Raw genomic sequence first — 16027 nt, 5'->3', positions numbered from 1 at the left:
AATTTAGCAACCCATGGAGGTCTGCATTTGGAATTACACTCAAAATTAAAGTGGAAAAAAACACTACAGGCTGATCCAACTTTGATGTAATGTCCTTAAAACAAGTCAAAATGAGGCTCAGTAGCGTGTGTGGCCTCCACGTGCCTGTATGACCTCCCTACAATGCCTGGGCATGCTCCTGATGAGGTGGTGGATGGTCTCATAAGGGATCTCCTTCCACACCTGGACTAAAGCATCCCCCAACTCCTGGACAGTCTGTGGTGCAACGTGGTGGTGGTGGATGGAGCGAGACATGATGTCCCGATGTGCTCAACTGGATTCAGGTCTGGGGAACGGGCGGGCCAGTCCATAGCATCAATGCCTTTGTTTTGCAGGACCTGCTGACACACTCCAGCCACATGAGATCTAGCATTGTTGTGCATTAGGAGGAACCCAGGGCCAACCGCACCAACATATGGTCTCACAAGGGGTCTGAGGATCTCATCTCAGTACCTAATGGCAGTCAGGCTACCTCTGACGAGCACATGGAGGGCTGTGCGGCCCCCTAAAGAAATGCCACCCCACACCATTAATGACCCACTGCCAAACCGGTCATTCTGGAGGATGTTGCAGGCAGCAGAACATTCTCCACGGCGTCTCCAGACCCTGTCACGTCTGTCACATGTGCTCAGTGTGAACCTGCTTTCATCTGTGAAGAGCACAGGGCGCCAGTGGCAAATTTGCCAATATTGGTGTTCTCTGGCAAATGCCAAACGTCCTGCACGGTGTTGGGCTGGAAGCACAACCCCCACCTGTGGACGTCGGGCCCTCATACCATCCTCATGGAGTCTGTTTCTGACTGTTTGAGCAGCCACATGCACATTTGTGACCCGTTGGAGGTCATTTTGCAGGGCTCTGGCAGTGGTCCTCCTGTCCCTCTTTGCACAAAGGCGGAGGTAACGGTCCTGATGCTGGGTTGTTGCCCTCCTACGGCCTCCTCCACGTCTCCTGATGTACTGGCCTGTCTCCTGGTAGCGCCTCCATGCTGTGGACACTACGCTGACAGACACAGCAAACCTTCTTGCCACAGCTCGCATTGATGTGCCATCCTGGATGAGCTGCACTATCTGAGCCACTTGTGTGGGTTGTAGACTCCGTCTCATGCTACCACTAGAGTGAAAGCACCGCCAGCATTCAAAAGTGACCAAACCATCAGCCAGAAAGCATAGGAACTGAGAAGTGGTCTGTGGTCACCACCTGCAGAACCACTTCTTTATTGGGGATGTCTTGCTAACTGCCTATCCTTTCCATCTGTTATCTATTCCATTTGCACAACAGCATGTGAAATTGATTGTCAATCAGTGTTGCTACCTAAGTGGACAGTTTGATTTCACAGAAGTGTGATTGACTTGGAATTACATTGTGTTGTTTAAGTGTTCCCTTTATTTTTTTGAGCAGTGTATATATTTAAGTCAGATTCTGCATGGTATTCTTTCCCTCGATTACATTCTAGATCATTTATTATTTCAAATACATTAATCTATTCAATTAATTGTAGAAACTGATATTAATCTTTTCATTACAATCCTCATAATTAATTTTAACGGTGTTCTTTAAATATGATTAGTGGTCGTATCATAACTTCCCTTTTTCATATTTATTCCAGTTATATCTATATGTAATTTAACAGTGATTTATTTCCAAACAAAGTTCTGCCATTTTTGTGCACTTCTTTTAGTTTTTATTTATCCCTTTCTGTGATATTTAAGTCCAGTCCAATTGTCCAGTAATTTATTTCAACCGGCGTCTTTAATATTTATTTCTAACAATCATCTTCTGATAATTCCTCTTTAAATTTTTCCAGAGTCACCAAATAATCCAATGTCCATAGGTTTTTATTTCTAATTTTCTTCTGTTGGGTCCAAAGTCACCAAGTAGTCCCAGGGTAAGTTATTCACAAACTTTTCAGGGTTTCTGTGTTATTGTAATACAGTTCCTCTTTGTATCAAACTCCAGTTTTTAAAAGAACCAAGAACTTCCCAAAGAGTCACTGAAATTTTTCCTTTACCATTAGGTGGCACTCTGTTATTTCCAAGTTCCACCCTTTCTTTTCACTTTCTTTTCTCTACTTAGGGCTTTTAAATTTCAACAATTCAATAAATCCAAGTTATCAGTTTGACACATTCAAGTTCAGCCTTTATTTATACCTGTTTAGTGCCAAAAATATAATCCAGTTTAAACAAATATTTTCTTCCAACTTCCTCTTCCTCCTTCAATTTGACTCTTTTCAAAGTTCAAAGCCACTTTCATCTGTTTCCATTTTTTTCCCCACTCTCTCTGGTCACCGCCTTTGCAGTCTTTCTTTAAAAAATACTTTAAATCTTCATTCTGGGGTACCTTAATGTCCATATACTGCACCTGGTTTGCCTGGTCTCCACACTGTCTGTTACTTCACCACTCCAGCACAATTTTGTGTCCTGGCTAGCCTTCCGTCTTCGGGGTGGCCATTTTTGACCACTGCTACAGCCTGTCTTCAGAGGGAGTATACCTAGCCTTGGTGGGGGGGGGGAGGTGTGGCTCCCCTCAACCCGACAGGCAGTCTCCCCCTTCTTCATCACCCCTCCAGGGTGGTTCCATCCCCATTCGGAGCCCTCCAACGGGGGAGAGCACAGAGATTTGTCCACGATGGAAATGCCACCGGAAGTCCGATTTGGTGAGCTTTTATGGTTGAATCTAGCTCTAGTATTTCTATATCTCAGAGATATATTCTATATCGGTGCTCTGCCCAAAAATATTTGGGCACCAGGGATCAGTTCTGTGGAGAAAGATTTTTCCACGGACTGAAAGGGTGTGATTTCACGTGCTGCCTGCATTTCACGGATGAGGATTTGCTTGTTTGCTTGGCCCAATTTCTGGCATGTCGCAGCCAGTCCACAGACCAAGGTTTGGGGAGCCCCCAGTTCTATATTTCTTTCTTTCTTTTTACATAGAGAATAATTCATATTTTTTCCCTCCTGTACCTGGCCTCACCATTTCCCCACCTCCCACTGAAAAAAAGAGGTGTAATGTCACCATTAAAAAAACACACACACACACACATCATCCTTGCACCAGACCTGCAGTTGAGAACTACAGTAAAAAAAGTGTTTTTTGTGTTTGAGAAGTTATAATTAGAACGGAATGGTCACAGTTTACCAGGAAGTAAAGAAGCTTGATGAGGGGAAAACTTCCACAATCTTTTGTTTCGGCGTCTCCAGAGGATTTGTGATGATGCAAGCTGCTGGCTGAATTTGTTTGTATATGGGAAGGAAAAGCAGTCTGATGCTTGCTAATATGATTAGTCTACATATCACAGAGTTGATGTTGTTTTTTGTTTTGCAACATGGTGTTCTTACATTACCTTCTGGCCCAGATCTAGTCATATCCCCTTCCTCCACTTGGCTTGCCATGGGCAAGTCACAATGTTAACTTACTTACCAAAGCCTTGGTCTAAGCTTGCTAGAGCCCTTCAGATGAAAGATGTTTGTAGATAGGATAATTTTATATAGCCCATATTATTTAAATATCCTTCAATCTGCTTTCTTTCAGATAAGTTGAGTATCAGTAATGCTATGTGGCCAAGGGCTTGTGGGATTTGAAGTCCATCACATCTCTGGAGAGCCTTAGGCAAGGGGAGTCTGCTTTAGCTCATTCCACATATGCAACAGATGATTTTGCTTTAGCCTGTTGTCTCTGACCCAGTCCCAACCCACATGCATTTATCTGAAGGGACATAGCTTGAAAAGAGAGAGAGGTCATGGACCTAACTGCTTGCAAGAAGCCTCTTTTGTTTCTAAAATTAAAAAGCGGCTGCACTTTGTGTTTTGTTTGCACACCTCTTTACAGACCCACACCCATATGTATATATTTGTGTCTGTGTATATCCCCAAACAGAGGTGCTGTATAATGTAAAAAGACTTCCTTTTTGATGATGGATTTCGCCAAGCCCAGTTATATGTGGGATTGGTGGAGAGGGAGGTGTTGGGGAGGGAGAGATCAGTTGTAACTCATTCAGAACAGCAAGATGGAGAAGAGCCACTGTTGGCTTGTTTTGTAACTGTTTTGTTGTGGTTATGCTGCTGCTCGATCACTATGCTGTTGTTAACGTGGCCCCAACTTTCTAGAGAGAGAAGGAGAAAGCATGCAACTGTACTTTGAGTTTGATGTTAGTTTGTTTTTCTTAATGTACTATTATTGCCGGTTTGAGGGGGAAATGGCAACATGAGCCCCAGAGTCTTTCTTTTGTGAAGTAAGGCTAACATTTTTGCATTAAGGGCACTTCTGCCCAAAATTTAAGCTGGCAAGTTGGTACCATAAAGAAAACATAAAAGAAGTAATGGCTCTAGCTGAGCAAGTTGAAGCCTAGATGACACCCGGTTAAGAGGTCCCTGTGAAATTTGAAAGCTAAAAGTTAAACTGAGGAGTAAAACAACCACAACAAACAAACAGAGGAAGAAAGTGGCAAAGCCCTTCCCTATTGTTGCTAGGAAAACAGCATGGGCCTGTCCCTACAGTCACAAGACTCTCAAGCAGTGCCCTTTGCCCCCATCTTTTCAATCACCTGGAAGTCTTTTCAGTCACCTAGAAGTTCCTTGTGTTTGACCTTGAAAAATCACATTGTTAGCTTAGCCTGGTGAAGGGGTTAGCAGTTCAGACTATGGTGGGGAAGGCTAGAGAGAACCTGAGCAGGATAAACGGCAGAAGTGAGACTGTCTTGCAGCCTTTGTGGTTCCTGAAAGCCTTGTCCACAATACAGCCTGTGGCTCCAGGTGTGTAAGGGGACCTGTCTCCTGGCTGTATTAGAGATTGGGCCTGTGTTACTTAGCTGTCTCAGCTGCTGTGTATTTTAATTTTTTTTGTATTTGTTGTGATTATTCTGATTCTTACATAGTTTGCTACCCAGAATCATGTGTCAAGATAAAACACGTGATTTATCACACATACACATGTATGTAATGTATGTAATTGTTTACACACACACATACACACACACACACCATGGTTACTGTAATTGTAGTTTCTCTTCACTTTTAGAAACAGCACCCACACACACAAAAAATAATACAGACAGACAGACAGACATAAATACATTCAAAAGTTACTGAAAATATACTTTGGGCCTGCTTGAAGGGGATTTTCTTTTAAAGTTGCTAGTGTGAAATTAAAAACAGATCCAGGTTAGATGTACTTGGCAGCCAGAGCCTATGTTTTACACATTCAGCTGTTTGAGATTAGATACTGGTTGTTAATCTGTAATGAAGTCACATTGGGGGAGGAATAGAGTGGTCTTTGTTTTAAAAGAACATTTTGAAATGCAATGTTTTCTTAATTCTTTGAAATCAGGTTTATTTGTAGTGTGATTTGCCTACTTTTATATGGTGACTATGAAAGCAGAGGTGTTAATAATATCAATATGCTGTGAGGCAGAAGAATAAAGGTGCTAAGGTACCAAGGTAATATAAAAGGTTAGATCATTGAATCATTTATCCACAGGAGATCTAAGAGCTTTTCCCAGTCATTGGTCTCCCAGGATGTTAGGATGATAACTCTCAGAATTATTAGCCAACTTTTGATCAGTGGAATCTTTAGTCTGAGCACATATGGTGGGACACAAATTTGTGAGAACGGTGTCCTATGTATAGAGTATTAGGTATATTGTGTTTCTGCCTTGAAACACTTAAATCACTTGTTTAATGCTTCCACAAAAGGTCTTTTGGTGATTCACTACCACCATTCCATTAGTTCCATAGTAGTGCTTAAAACAAATGTTAAGGTTGCAATGAACCTCCATCAGATAGGATATTAGATCAGTATTCTTTTTTTCTACAGTATTCATATCACTATTTTCAATAACGTACAATTATTTTGTGATGTTAACATGGCAGGGGTCCCTGGCTAGATACAGAATGGAATCCCATCCTATATAAAAAGAACCCCAGATATCTCCTTTAATGACCCTGTACTTATAATGACAGGAACATTGGAGAAAAACAGCTTTGATGGATGGACAGCTGGTTATTAAACGGAGAGCAGGGGAGAGAGATTGAGATTGATTTGATGAATAAAAAATGAATGTGTGTGGTCTGGATCAAACCGATAGGTTTGGGTATACAACTTCGTTTGAAAGGAAGTTAGAAAGAGAATGTGCATTGTATAATGCCTCTGTGAAGCACCACATGTAAAGTTGGTGCTAGAAGAAGTAGGTCAGTTGAAATTACTTGCCTTAAGGCAAATTTCTCTAACCCTCACAGAATCTTTGATCAGTTTCTACATGGATTTTCACCTGAAAGTATGAGAATTTTCATTTTTTAGAAAACTACTAGCAATTCTATTCTCTTTTAAGTTTATAAATATGTTGATTATCTCCACAGCCTGAAGCTAGATCAATATGATGATTCTTCCTTTACATCATATCATGCATGAGCATTCTTGGGTCATATATCCTCCCTACCTAGTAACACACACCAACCACAGTCTTGGAACTGTGCTAAACTGATGGATTGGTTATGTGCCATCAAGTTATTTTCGATTCCCAGTGACCATTTTATTTTATTTTTATTTTTATTTGGTTTGTCAATTGCTTACAAGATAATAGGTATAAGTAAAAACATAGTTATGAATACATGGATATATATAAGAAAAATAAAAGAAACAATAGGACAGGGACGGTAGGCACATTGGTGCGCTTATGCACACCCCCTACAGACCTCTTAGGAAAGGGGTGAGGTCAATAGTAGTCAGTCTAAGGTTAAAGTTTTTGGGGTTTGGGGAAGAAACCACAGAGTCAGGTAGAGTATTCCAGACATTGACCACTCTGTTGCTGAAGTCGTATTTCCTGCAATCAAGTTTGGTGCGGTTAACTTTGAGTTTGTATCTATTGTGTGCTCTTGTGTTGTTATGGTTGAAGCTGAAGTAGTCATTGTCAGGTAGGACATTGCTATTAGAATGAATGAATGAATGAGTGTACACACACACACACACACACACACACACACACCATGCATGTATCTAAGCTTGGGGAATCCTAGGGTTTTCAGAAGTCTAAAACAAATTGATGCAAAATCTGTAAACAGCTCAGTAAAAATTCAAAATACTAGTGAGGAACAGGGTGAAATTCTAACTAATCCTGGAACAAGCCTATTGAAGAAAAAGTTACACCTTGAAATGTTTTATACGACTAAGGACACAAAATATGAAGATTTTTTTAAAATATACTTTCAGCTGATGGAAACATGTAGCTGTTACTCAACTGGATGGGGAGGCAAATGAGCTCCAGTCTATAAGCTTTAATCCATGAAAGAATGTACAGTTCCCCAGCTTGTGTACAGGATCATATAGAACATTTGCTAAGTAAATGAAAACATACAGAAGCCATTCCCATGGTATGAAGAAATTGCAGATCATATCTTTTGAAAGATAGTACTGGACTGGTTGGCAGAGTTGCTGTTTCGGAAATACATTGTTGTGTAAATAAATGGGTACATCTCATTATGCAGGTGCATCATAATGGGTGAGCAAGGCTTAATAAGCATACATTATTGGCAGGCTTTCAGTCTCTTGGCTGGAAGAGTTTCAGGGAGTGTTTGTTTTTAGTAGGGTTGAGGAACGGGCACCCTTGCTCTCCCATCCGCCATTGAATGTAAACAACAGGTGAGCATATAAGTCCACCTACTTTTCAACCTGTTTCATTTTATAGGAGGAATGAGGGTAATGTTGGGGAATGGAGATTTGGTACAGTTCTTTGGTATCTATCCTCTAACCCTATAGATTCAGCCTTGTGTACTGTAGTTAAGATACCCAGAATGAAATGGTAGTTTTCTTAGTGTGCCGTTCAAGCTAAAATGAGTCCTTGATGCTTTCTGAGCTTCGTTGCTTTCTTGCAGATGTTTCATTACCCAAACTAGGCACAGATGATGTTACCTAGTTTGGATAATGAAATGCCTGCAATAAAGCAATCAAACACAGAGAGCATCAGGGACCCTGTGCTGCAGATATTCTCCTTTATTGGTAAAATGGGTCCTTTTCTCAAAAAGGCGAGGGGGAGAGAGAGAATCTCGTTTATAAAAAGAAAACTTGAGTGGATGCAACATATAAAAATTAGCAAACAGAATACGGCAGGCCTACATTCATTCTCAAAACAAAGGATATAAGGATGCGTGTGAATTTCACCCAGCAAGGAAGATAGATGGTAGCACTGAGAACAATTAAGCATGTTGTGTAACAGCCAAGATGTAGGCTGGGAGGCCTCCATCTTTGATGTTTCAAGTTGGTGTGCATCTCAAACTGAGCTCTTGAATGTAGGTTTTTAAAAGACAGAAGGCACTGAGGGATCTAAGCAGATGCCAGGATGGTAGACTATGACAGGTTGTGCCACCAGAATAGCAGAATATTTCTAAAATGTTGTTGAAGTACCCAGTTAGAATATAGCGTGAAAAGCATGGCCCTCCCAAAGAGTTTGACTGAAGGCATTAAATCCTGGGATGGGAGCATTCTGGAAGTGTTCAGATCAGGCTTTTTTTTTTTTTTTTTTTGTCATGCAGTTTATAGCAGTGATCCCCAACCTTTCTTATGCCGCGGCTCGGTACCGGCATCAGCTGGGCGCCGCCATCTTTTTGATGAAAAAGTGCTTCGGTGACCTCACCGGAAGCACTTTTTCATCAAAAAGATGGCGGCGCTTTAGCGCTCGATGAGCTTTCCGGGTAGAAATGGCTTTCTACCGGAAAAGCTCACCGAGCATAGCGCCGCCATCTTTTTGATGAAAAAGTGCTTCGGTGAGCTTTCTACGGAAAAGCTCACCGGAAGCACTTTTTCATCAAAAAAGATGGCGGCGCCAGCAAACCAGCGGCCCGGTAGGACTTGTTCCACGGACCGGGACCGTCCGGACCGTGGTTGGGGACCCCTGGTTTATAGAACCAGAAGATTTTAACCATCCTTCGCTTCCACTCCTTGATTAATAATTCTTAACATGATTTTGTACATTTATCAATATCCAGCAGTAGATTTGTACTGTATGCTTTTAGCAGTCTTAAAGCATCTTCTTTATATTGGGTGTATTTTTATTTCAAGGTATCCTTATCCTGGAATAGTTAATTTTTAACGCGCAGGTCAGGCACAGAATGAATTTCTGCATCCCAAATTGAATGACAGAATCCAGAGAGTGTGAGAGGAAAGATGGTGCCCCATCACATCAGTCTTTTTATGGCGGTCTCTCCATGGACAGTTTCTTCAGGGAGAACCATAATTGCTGCGATTGACTCTTGTGGTAGCTTTAAAAAAAACTTTTTTAGCACCCACTCTTTCACCTACTGAAATGACAGTATTATCATTAATGGATTGTCCAGATACCTAACCCCTTTCAGAACCTAAATTAGATGGAAGGTCTGGACTACTCCAGTTGTTAAATTCATCAGAATTTCTGTAGCCGCAAGAGCCTCTTTTTAGTAAAAAGGATCCTTGAAAGAGCATCTAAGTGGATTGCAAAATAGAAGGACGAAATTGGGGTGTGCACAAAACAAAAAAACTTTTCTTTGAAACCTGAACCAATTGTACTACAGAAGTTCTGCTGAATTCTTTTGGATTAGCTGCAGTTCAAATGGAAAAAAAAAACCTGGACTCTTGGTTGTTTTAGCGCTGGCAAAAGTTGCATCTAGCAGGATCTCAGACTGATTTTACAGGGCAAATAGAACAAGATGGGTGGGCGTTGGTCCCTCTTCACATGGCTTGTTCACTACCTCACCTCCACCATCTTCTCAAGGTCTTCTTGCCTTCCCAGCTGTTGCTGACATTTCCCAAGGAAACCCCCTCCTCCTCCTCCACAGAATTTTATTTTCAGAACAAAAATGTTTGAATTGGTTCCTATGTGCACCGAAACACCAGAAGACCACATGATTTGATTTGGGTTAAAAACTATTCAAAACCTACTATTTAGTTCACCAAATGAGTCACAAAGGGAGAGTTTTGTACAGTCCTAGACGCAGTGAAGATGCCATATGACAGACAGAAAAATGGGCAGGGCAATTAATTGGGAGTGTTTCATTACATGCATAATTCCAAACACCACCATATCTTGCTGTTTCTTATCTCTCAGAAGTATCATTTCTTTTTGAGAGCCAGATGGGAGGAGCCTCCATGAATCAAAAAATTTGCTGCAGCACCCAGGGCCGGAAGGGATGCTAATGAGATATATAATAATAGTGCAAGGAATTCCCCCTCCCCCTAAGTGGAACCTGGTTATGGTACAACATACAAAAGAGCAGTCTTCTCCACCTAGGAAAATATAAGTGTCCTGGTAAGAGTGAGTTTACTCATTGGTGATACCCATGATGATAAGTCACCAGTTCTGCAGTACTTCTTGTGTTAATGGAAATTATGCAAAGTGCGTGCATTAATGCTCATTTGCATGCTTTTTTTTGATGGCATAGTATATGGGACTCTCTTTCGTTCTTTGGAATTACGTCAGAAGTTGTGGGCCAATGAAAATTTGCAGTACAACTTACCTGTACGCTTCTCCTTGTGGCTAAAATATTTCTGTGATTTGCAATCCACAGAATTTGCAATCCATAGAAATTTCATCAGTTCTCTCCAGTTGCAGAAGACACTTCACTTCCATTGACTAACCAGCTTCAGGAACACCTGCAATTTATTTATAATCTGGGCAGCAATACTCTAATGCTTGATTATATATTCATTAGAACCTAGCTTTAGTGTGAATACTTTTGCAGTCAATCATTCTTGCCTCCCTTATTCGTAATAGAGAGAGATTCAGGCTTCTTTCAAATTGAAGCTTTGATCTTAAACTTTCTTGCCGTAAAAGTCAGGAGGGAGGGGGGCAGAGGGAGTTTTTTCCTCCCCTCAGCAGAAGAGTTAACTATCCTTTGGAAACCCTGCTTCAGTCTGTCTCAGGTAAAGAAGGCAATATGCGCCTTTTAGTGCTTAGGTTGTTCTTTGCTGACTATTCATAACTCCAGGCTTGTGAAAAGCAGCGTTCATGAGATTGCTTTTATATTAATATCAAGTGGAAGGTTTTAGCGCTTTGATCAGAAGTAGATTGGTCAAGGGGACAAAAAAGGGGGCGACAGGCCAAGCTGTTAGCTCTTCTACTGGTTTAAACAAGTGCCACTTGTTCTTCCCTGTTATCGATGCCGTAACAGCTATTTCTGCAGGCTGATATTCTTTCCTGCGGTTGATTTTCCTTTCCTTTAAATTGGGCTTCTCAAGAAGAATGCTTAAATGATAAACCTAGCAAGCTATTAGCCAATTTGTGACAAACATCTATTACTTGCTGAATTCCTGCTGCTGTTATCAGACAAGTCGCCTCTGACTATGGGGGTTCCACAGATAGTGTCTCCTTTCTCTCTCCCTTCTTCACCCAGGAACTGTAGGAGAAAGTTGAGTTCCTATGAACCCACAAACCACATCCTACACTATGAAAAGCATCTTGCCAAATTAGGCCTTAGGATAGTTCAACCACAAATAAGATAAAGGGCAGTTCACAGGCTAATTGAAATGGTTAGTCTTTAAAAAATGTCCTACCCACTTACTGAGTATCCCGTCCTTTCTTTTGCTTATCAAAAGTACACATGCAGAATCCATTGCCACCTGTCTAAGCAGAGCTGTGACAGACTGTCCCTTTAAAATCATTTTCAGCATCTATTTTTTTAGTTAGGGTAGGGAAAGAGTAATGAAAAGAATGGTGTAAGAACTTACCTTTAACCGTTATGCTTATTTGGGGTTGCAACCCTCTACCAGCGGAAACGGAGCTTGGGGCCTGAGCTGTGTTTTCACTGGCAGAGGCATCACGAACCAGTCCTTCCACTGTTTCCAGGGCAGCTCTAAGCACGCCACGGGCTGCATCCATGCCTTGAGTTTGACACCCCTGCTGTAGAGTTTTATCAGCCACCCTTCGAATGGTGTGGTGGGGAGTACTTCCATTCCTCACTATCCTGTCAGAGCTGGATGAAAAGTGAAAAGTCTTCAAAGAAAAAACAACAAGAAAGTCCAGTTGCCTCTGAAAAAAAAGCACTGTTGGGCCTTTTCACTTGAGTTAGATGTAAAAGGTTGAGTTAGAAGGTATCATGTGTTTGGCAAGAGAAAAGTAGAGAGTTGTTGGGACTACCCTGTTTCTCCAACAATACGGCCTCCCCCAATAGGAAGTCCCAGCATGTTTTATAGGCATGAAATGAAATTAAGCCCCTCCCCCCAAATTAAGGCCTATATTAAAACATGCGAAATGGGGGGAATGGTGGGGGGGCTTGCCGTTAGGAAGTACTTTTGTGGCACACCCGGATATGGTGCTGCCTGCGTTGACCCCGATACAAAGTGCCCCACCAATGCCGAGGTCAACATCCAAGCTGTCGCTGCCCGCCCGAAGATGCAAGGGGGGGGAATTAAGTCACCCCCGAAAAGATGGCCTAGCCATTTTTTCGGGGCTCAAAAAAAAAAAAAAAAAAAGACCCGGCCTTATTATATGAGAAACACGGGTAGTTTAAATACTGTTTCTTATTGCCCTGAGTGCTGCCATATTGATTACCATGCTGATCAAGTGTTGGGAGTCCTTGATTATAATCCTGTTCTTCTTCTGTCTTCTTCAGATGTGCACACCCAGCAATACTCCAGCCACACCACCCAACTTCCCAGACGCTCTAGCAATGTTTTCCAAGCTGCGGACTTCAGAGAATCTCCAAAGCAGCAATAGTCCCATTACGTCCATGGCATGTTCTCCTCCAGGGAGCTTTAGCCCTTTCTGGGCCTCTTCGCCTCCCAACCATCAACCTGCCTGGGTCCCTCCTTCATCACCCACCAGTCACAACCTCCACCATCATCTTCATCATCAGCAGCCCATGTGGCCTCCTGTATCTCAGCCAGCACCCCCCCAGCAGAAAGCCATGGCAGCAATGGATGGCCAGAGATAAGACTTAACGTTTTCGGAATGGGAAAGAAGATGGGGCAAGAGGGGTGGGGGAGGGGAGAGGATATGGCAAATCTGAGGCACGGGAAATGTGGGGGAGGGGAGGCTTTTTTTTTTTTTCTGAAGATCGCACTGGAATATTTTATAGGTTTTTGTTTTTTAAATTGATGCTATGTCATCAGTTATCCCCATGATCCTTTTCTTCTTTTCCTTCTTTTCTTCCCCTATCCGCTCTTCAGGAGAGTTAATAACTGGTCTCTTCTCTTTTTTTAAAAAAGAAAAAAATATATATAACTATAATATATAAATATATAAATATATCTAATGTATATATACATCACAAATGAAAGCAACGGAATTGCAAAGATCCAGGTGGTATTCTAAGAACGCTGCTTGGAAAGAGAGGCAGCTGCGTTGAAAACAGGATAAAGGGGCCTCCCTTGAAACATGCAGGTGTGGGAGGGGGGGAGTCAAAAATTGTGGGGGGGTGTTCTCTTGTTTTTGTTGTCCTCTTCTTTTCCCATTGGTTCCCGGGGATGTGGCAATACCTGTAGCAGCTAGAGGGTTGAGGGGCCTTGGGAAAAGAGTCATTGAAGGAAGCCACGTGTCCAAAATTGTAGCTGCCCTTGTCCTTATGTGAAGAGACCGGGGCTGGAAGAGGTTGCAGCTGAGACACGGGCATTTTGGAGGATTATCTGCTGAAGGAATCCAGCCTCCTCTCTCCCATCAAAGTGGGGGCGATTTTTGTTGTTAATTTTATGCTGCAGAGGCTGCTCCACAGACTTCTCCTGTGGGCCACAGGAAAATCTGGAAATAAATAAACAATGCAAAAATGCCTCTGCTCTTAGACACTTTGGGGACTTTCCTCTTCAAGAAGCATGTTGAGTTTGGCCCACAACTTTGTGTACACACAAGAAGTCTATTTTTGGCTCTCATGTCTCGGGCAGGAGTTAATTAATATATGTGCACTCTAACAAAATAATTTTGATAGCCCGCTCTTTCTCCTTGCAGCAGGCTGGATTTTTCTCCCACCCCCTTTACTGGTGTTTTTATCTTTTTGTTTTTCTAAGAAGGGGGAAGATGCTCTAACTTGAGTACAATTTTTTGTCCACATTTCCCCATTTTGGCCTATTGAAACTTTCATGATGGCTGCAACAGGTACATCCCAAATCACTGAAACTTGTATCTTACCATGAACTGAAATACCTTCTTGTCCTCCTTCCCTCCCTTCCCTTCCTCTTGGAAAAAATTTCCCCCTTCAACTCTCGGGCTGATTCCCTTTAAAAAGGACAATGTTTAAGCATTGGGGAGGCTCATCCAGAAGGGAAACAGCTTAAATTTTCAAAGGCGTATGCATCATTACGGAGACACAAGCTATTCTAGAAGATGGATCTGTTGAAGGAAGGCTCCTGAACATCTCCCTTCAATCCAGTGGCAGGCTAAGAGTTGAGGTTCTACATTTTTTAGGTTTTAAAATCAGAATCTTGCTTAAACAGGTTGAAGGTTTTTTATTAATTTAAAAATAAAAAAAAACACTTTTTTAATCTGACTGGTCCTTGTTTTTTGTCCTTTCAATTCTTTGTTGTGGAGACCCTCAAGGTAAAAATGGAAGATGTCTCTTTAAGTCTCATAATTAAGAATTTATAAGAAGACAACATTGTAAGGTTGCAACTGACGGCTGAGTTTGTGCATACAAGCCAACAATTGTCAGTATTATATCTGCATTCCTTCAGAATTACTATTATGTTGCAGGTTTTAAAAAAAATGAAACACTTTGATGCCACATTCTTTAGCCTAAAGAGTTTTAACAGAGCAATCCGCCCAGGAAGTATCAGGAAGAGCCAACGGTGAAGAAACTGAATAACCCAGTAACCTACAGAGAAGGCCAGAGGGAGTGGTGGCACTTTGCCCTTGTTGAGTTGTTCGGGTTTTTTTTTCTTTTAAAAAGTTTCCTGTGGTCCACCAGGAAACAATATGTGCTGCCTTCAAAGCTGACATAATTCTTTCCCCAGAGTCTAGAATGACATCTTGTAGTGACTGAGAGCTTCCCTTAGCAAGGGGTGCAGCAGGCGCCTTAAACTTCCTGGGCGGGTATTAAAAATTAATTTCACCCTTAAAACCAACCTTTTGCCCTACCTACATTACCCAAAGAAGAAAGTTGGGTTTGAGAGTTTCAGTTTCATCCCTCAGGGAGTACTTTGAGTACAATGTAGAGCAGGAGTGTCAAACTTGATTTCATTGAGGGTCTCATCAGGGTTGTGTTTGACCTCGGGGCAGCTGGGGTGGATGTGGCCAGGTGGGCATGGCCAGCATGATGTCACTCGTGTCAGAGGCGCCTGTGCTGGCCTGAGTGCTCTGCCAGCGAAAATGGGCTCCAGAGCTCCATTTTCGGCTGGGACAACCACCAGCAACCCTCTGTCAGTGAAAACGAAGCTTGGGAGGGCTGCACATGGCCCTCGTGAGCTCTCTTTTCGCTGGCAGAGGCATCGCGAGCTGGTCCTTCGCTGTTTCCAGGGCAGCCCAGCGGGCCAGATCTAAGCACCCTGCGGGCTGCATCTGTCCCCCAGGCCTTGAGTTTGACACCCCTGATGTAGAGGGACAACATAGATGTATCCATATGTTATCAGTTGTCTACCTCTGACTGAAAGGGATCTTCAGTCTTTTCAGACCAGTGGCATCTCAGCAATTCTGAGAGGGTAGGAATGGTGGTGTCAAACCAGCTGCCTTCTTGAGTGTGTGGCCAATCACAAAATGTCTTTGTAATGGAAAGCATAGCTTTGAGCTACCATCTCCCCCATTCTATTTTTTAACAATCCTTGTGGGAATTAGGTGGGCCCCAGAAGCATTGTTGAAAGTGCTGGTTATGCTTGAGGCTTTTGCTTTTGAGTGTGCCAGCTTCTTGTGCATTATTTTCAATTCAAATGATTTAAAATTCGGTAGAGAAGAGATTTTGGCAAGTGCTGAGGATCTTGTTGGCAGGCAGATTGTTGTCCCCAGGCAGTATGTTGATGTCCAGAAGTGATAATATTAGAATAAGATGCGAAGAGCCAGGTTCAGCCATGGAGTTACTCCGCCAAAGCTGAATTTTCAGTAATAATGTTA

At 42.3% G+C, this 16027-nt stretch overlaps 1 protein-coding gene across 2 annotated transcripts in view; it reads left to right on the top strand.

Moving 5' to 3' along the window:
* Positions 1-14469, top strand: part of UBALD2 (UBA like domain containing 2) — a 33504-nt gene extending 19035 nt beyond the window's left edge. For both annotated transcript variants that reach the window (XM_087955742.1, XM_026667510.2), the window contains one exon: positions 12609-14469. In XM_087955742.1, coding sequence (XP_087811868.1) covers positions 12609-12929 — 321 coding nt within the window. In that variant the 3' untranslated portion in view covers positions 12930-14469. The remainder of the gene's footprint in view (positions 1-12608) is intronic.
* Positions 14470-16027: the final 1558 nt, after the last annotated feature.

This window comes from Notechis scutatus, chromosome 2 (genome assembly GCF_049901735.1).
Source record: "Notechis scutatus isolate UNSWTSFEM ecotype Mainland chromosome 2, rNotScu1.2, whole genome shotgun sequence".
NCBI lineage: Eukaryota > Metazoa > Chordata > Lepidosauria > Squamata > Elapidae > Notechis > Notechis scutatus.
Note: the sequence above shows the minus strand (reverse complement) of the source record. Positions and strands in the feature narration are given on the sequence as shown.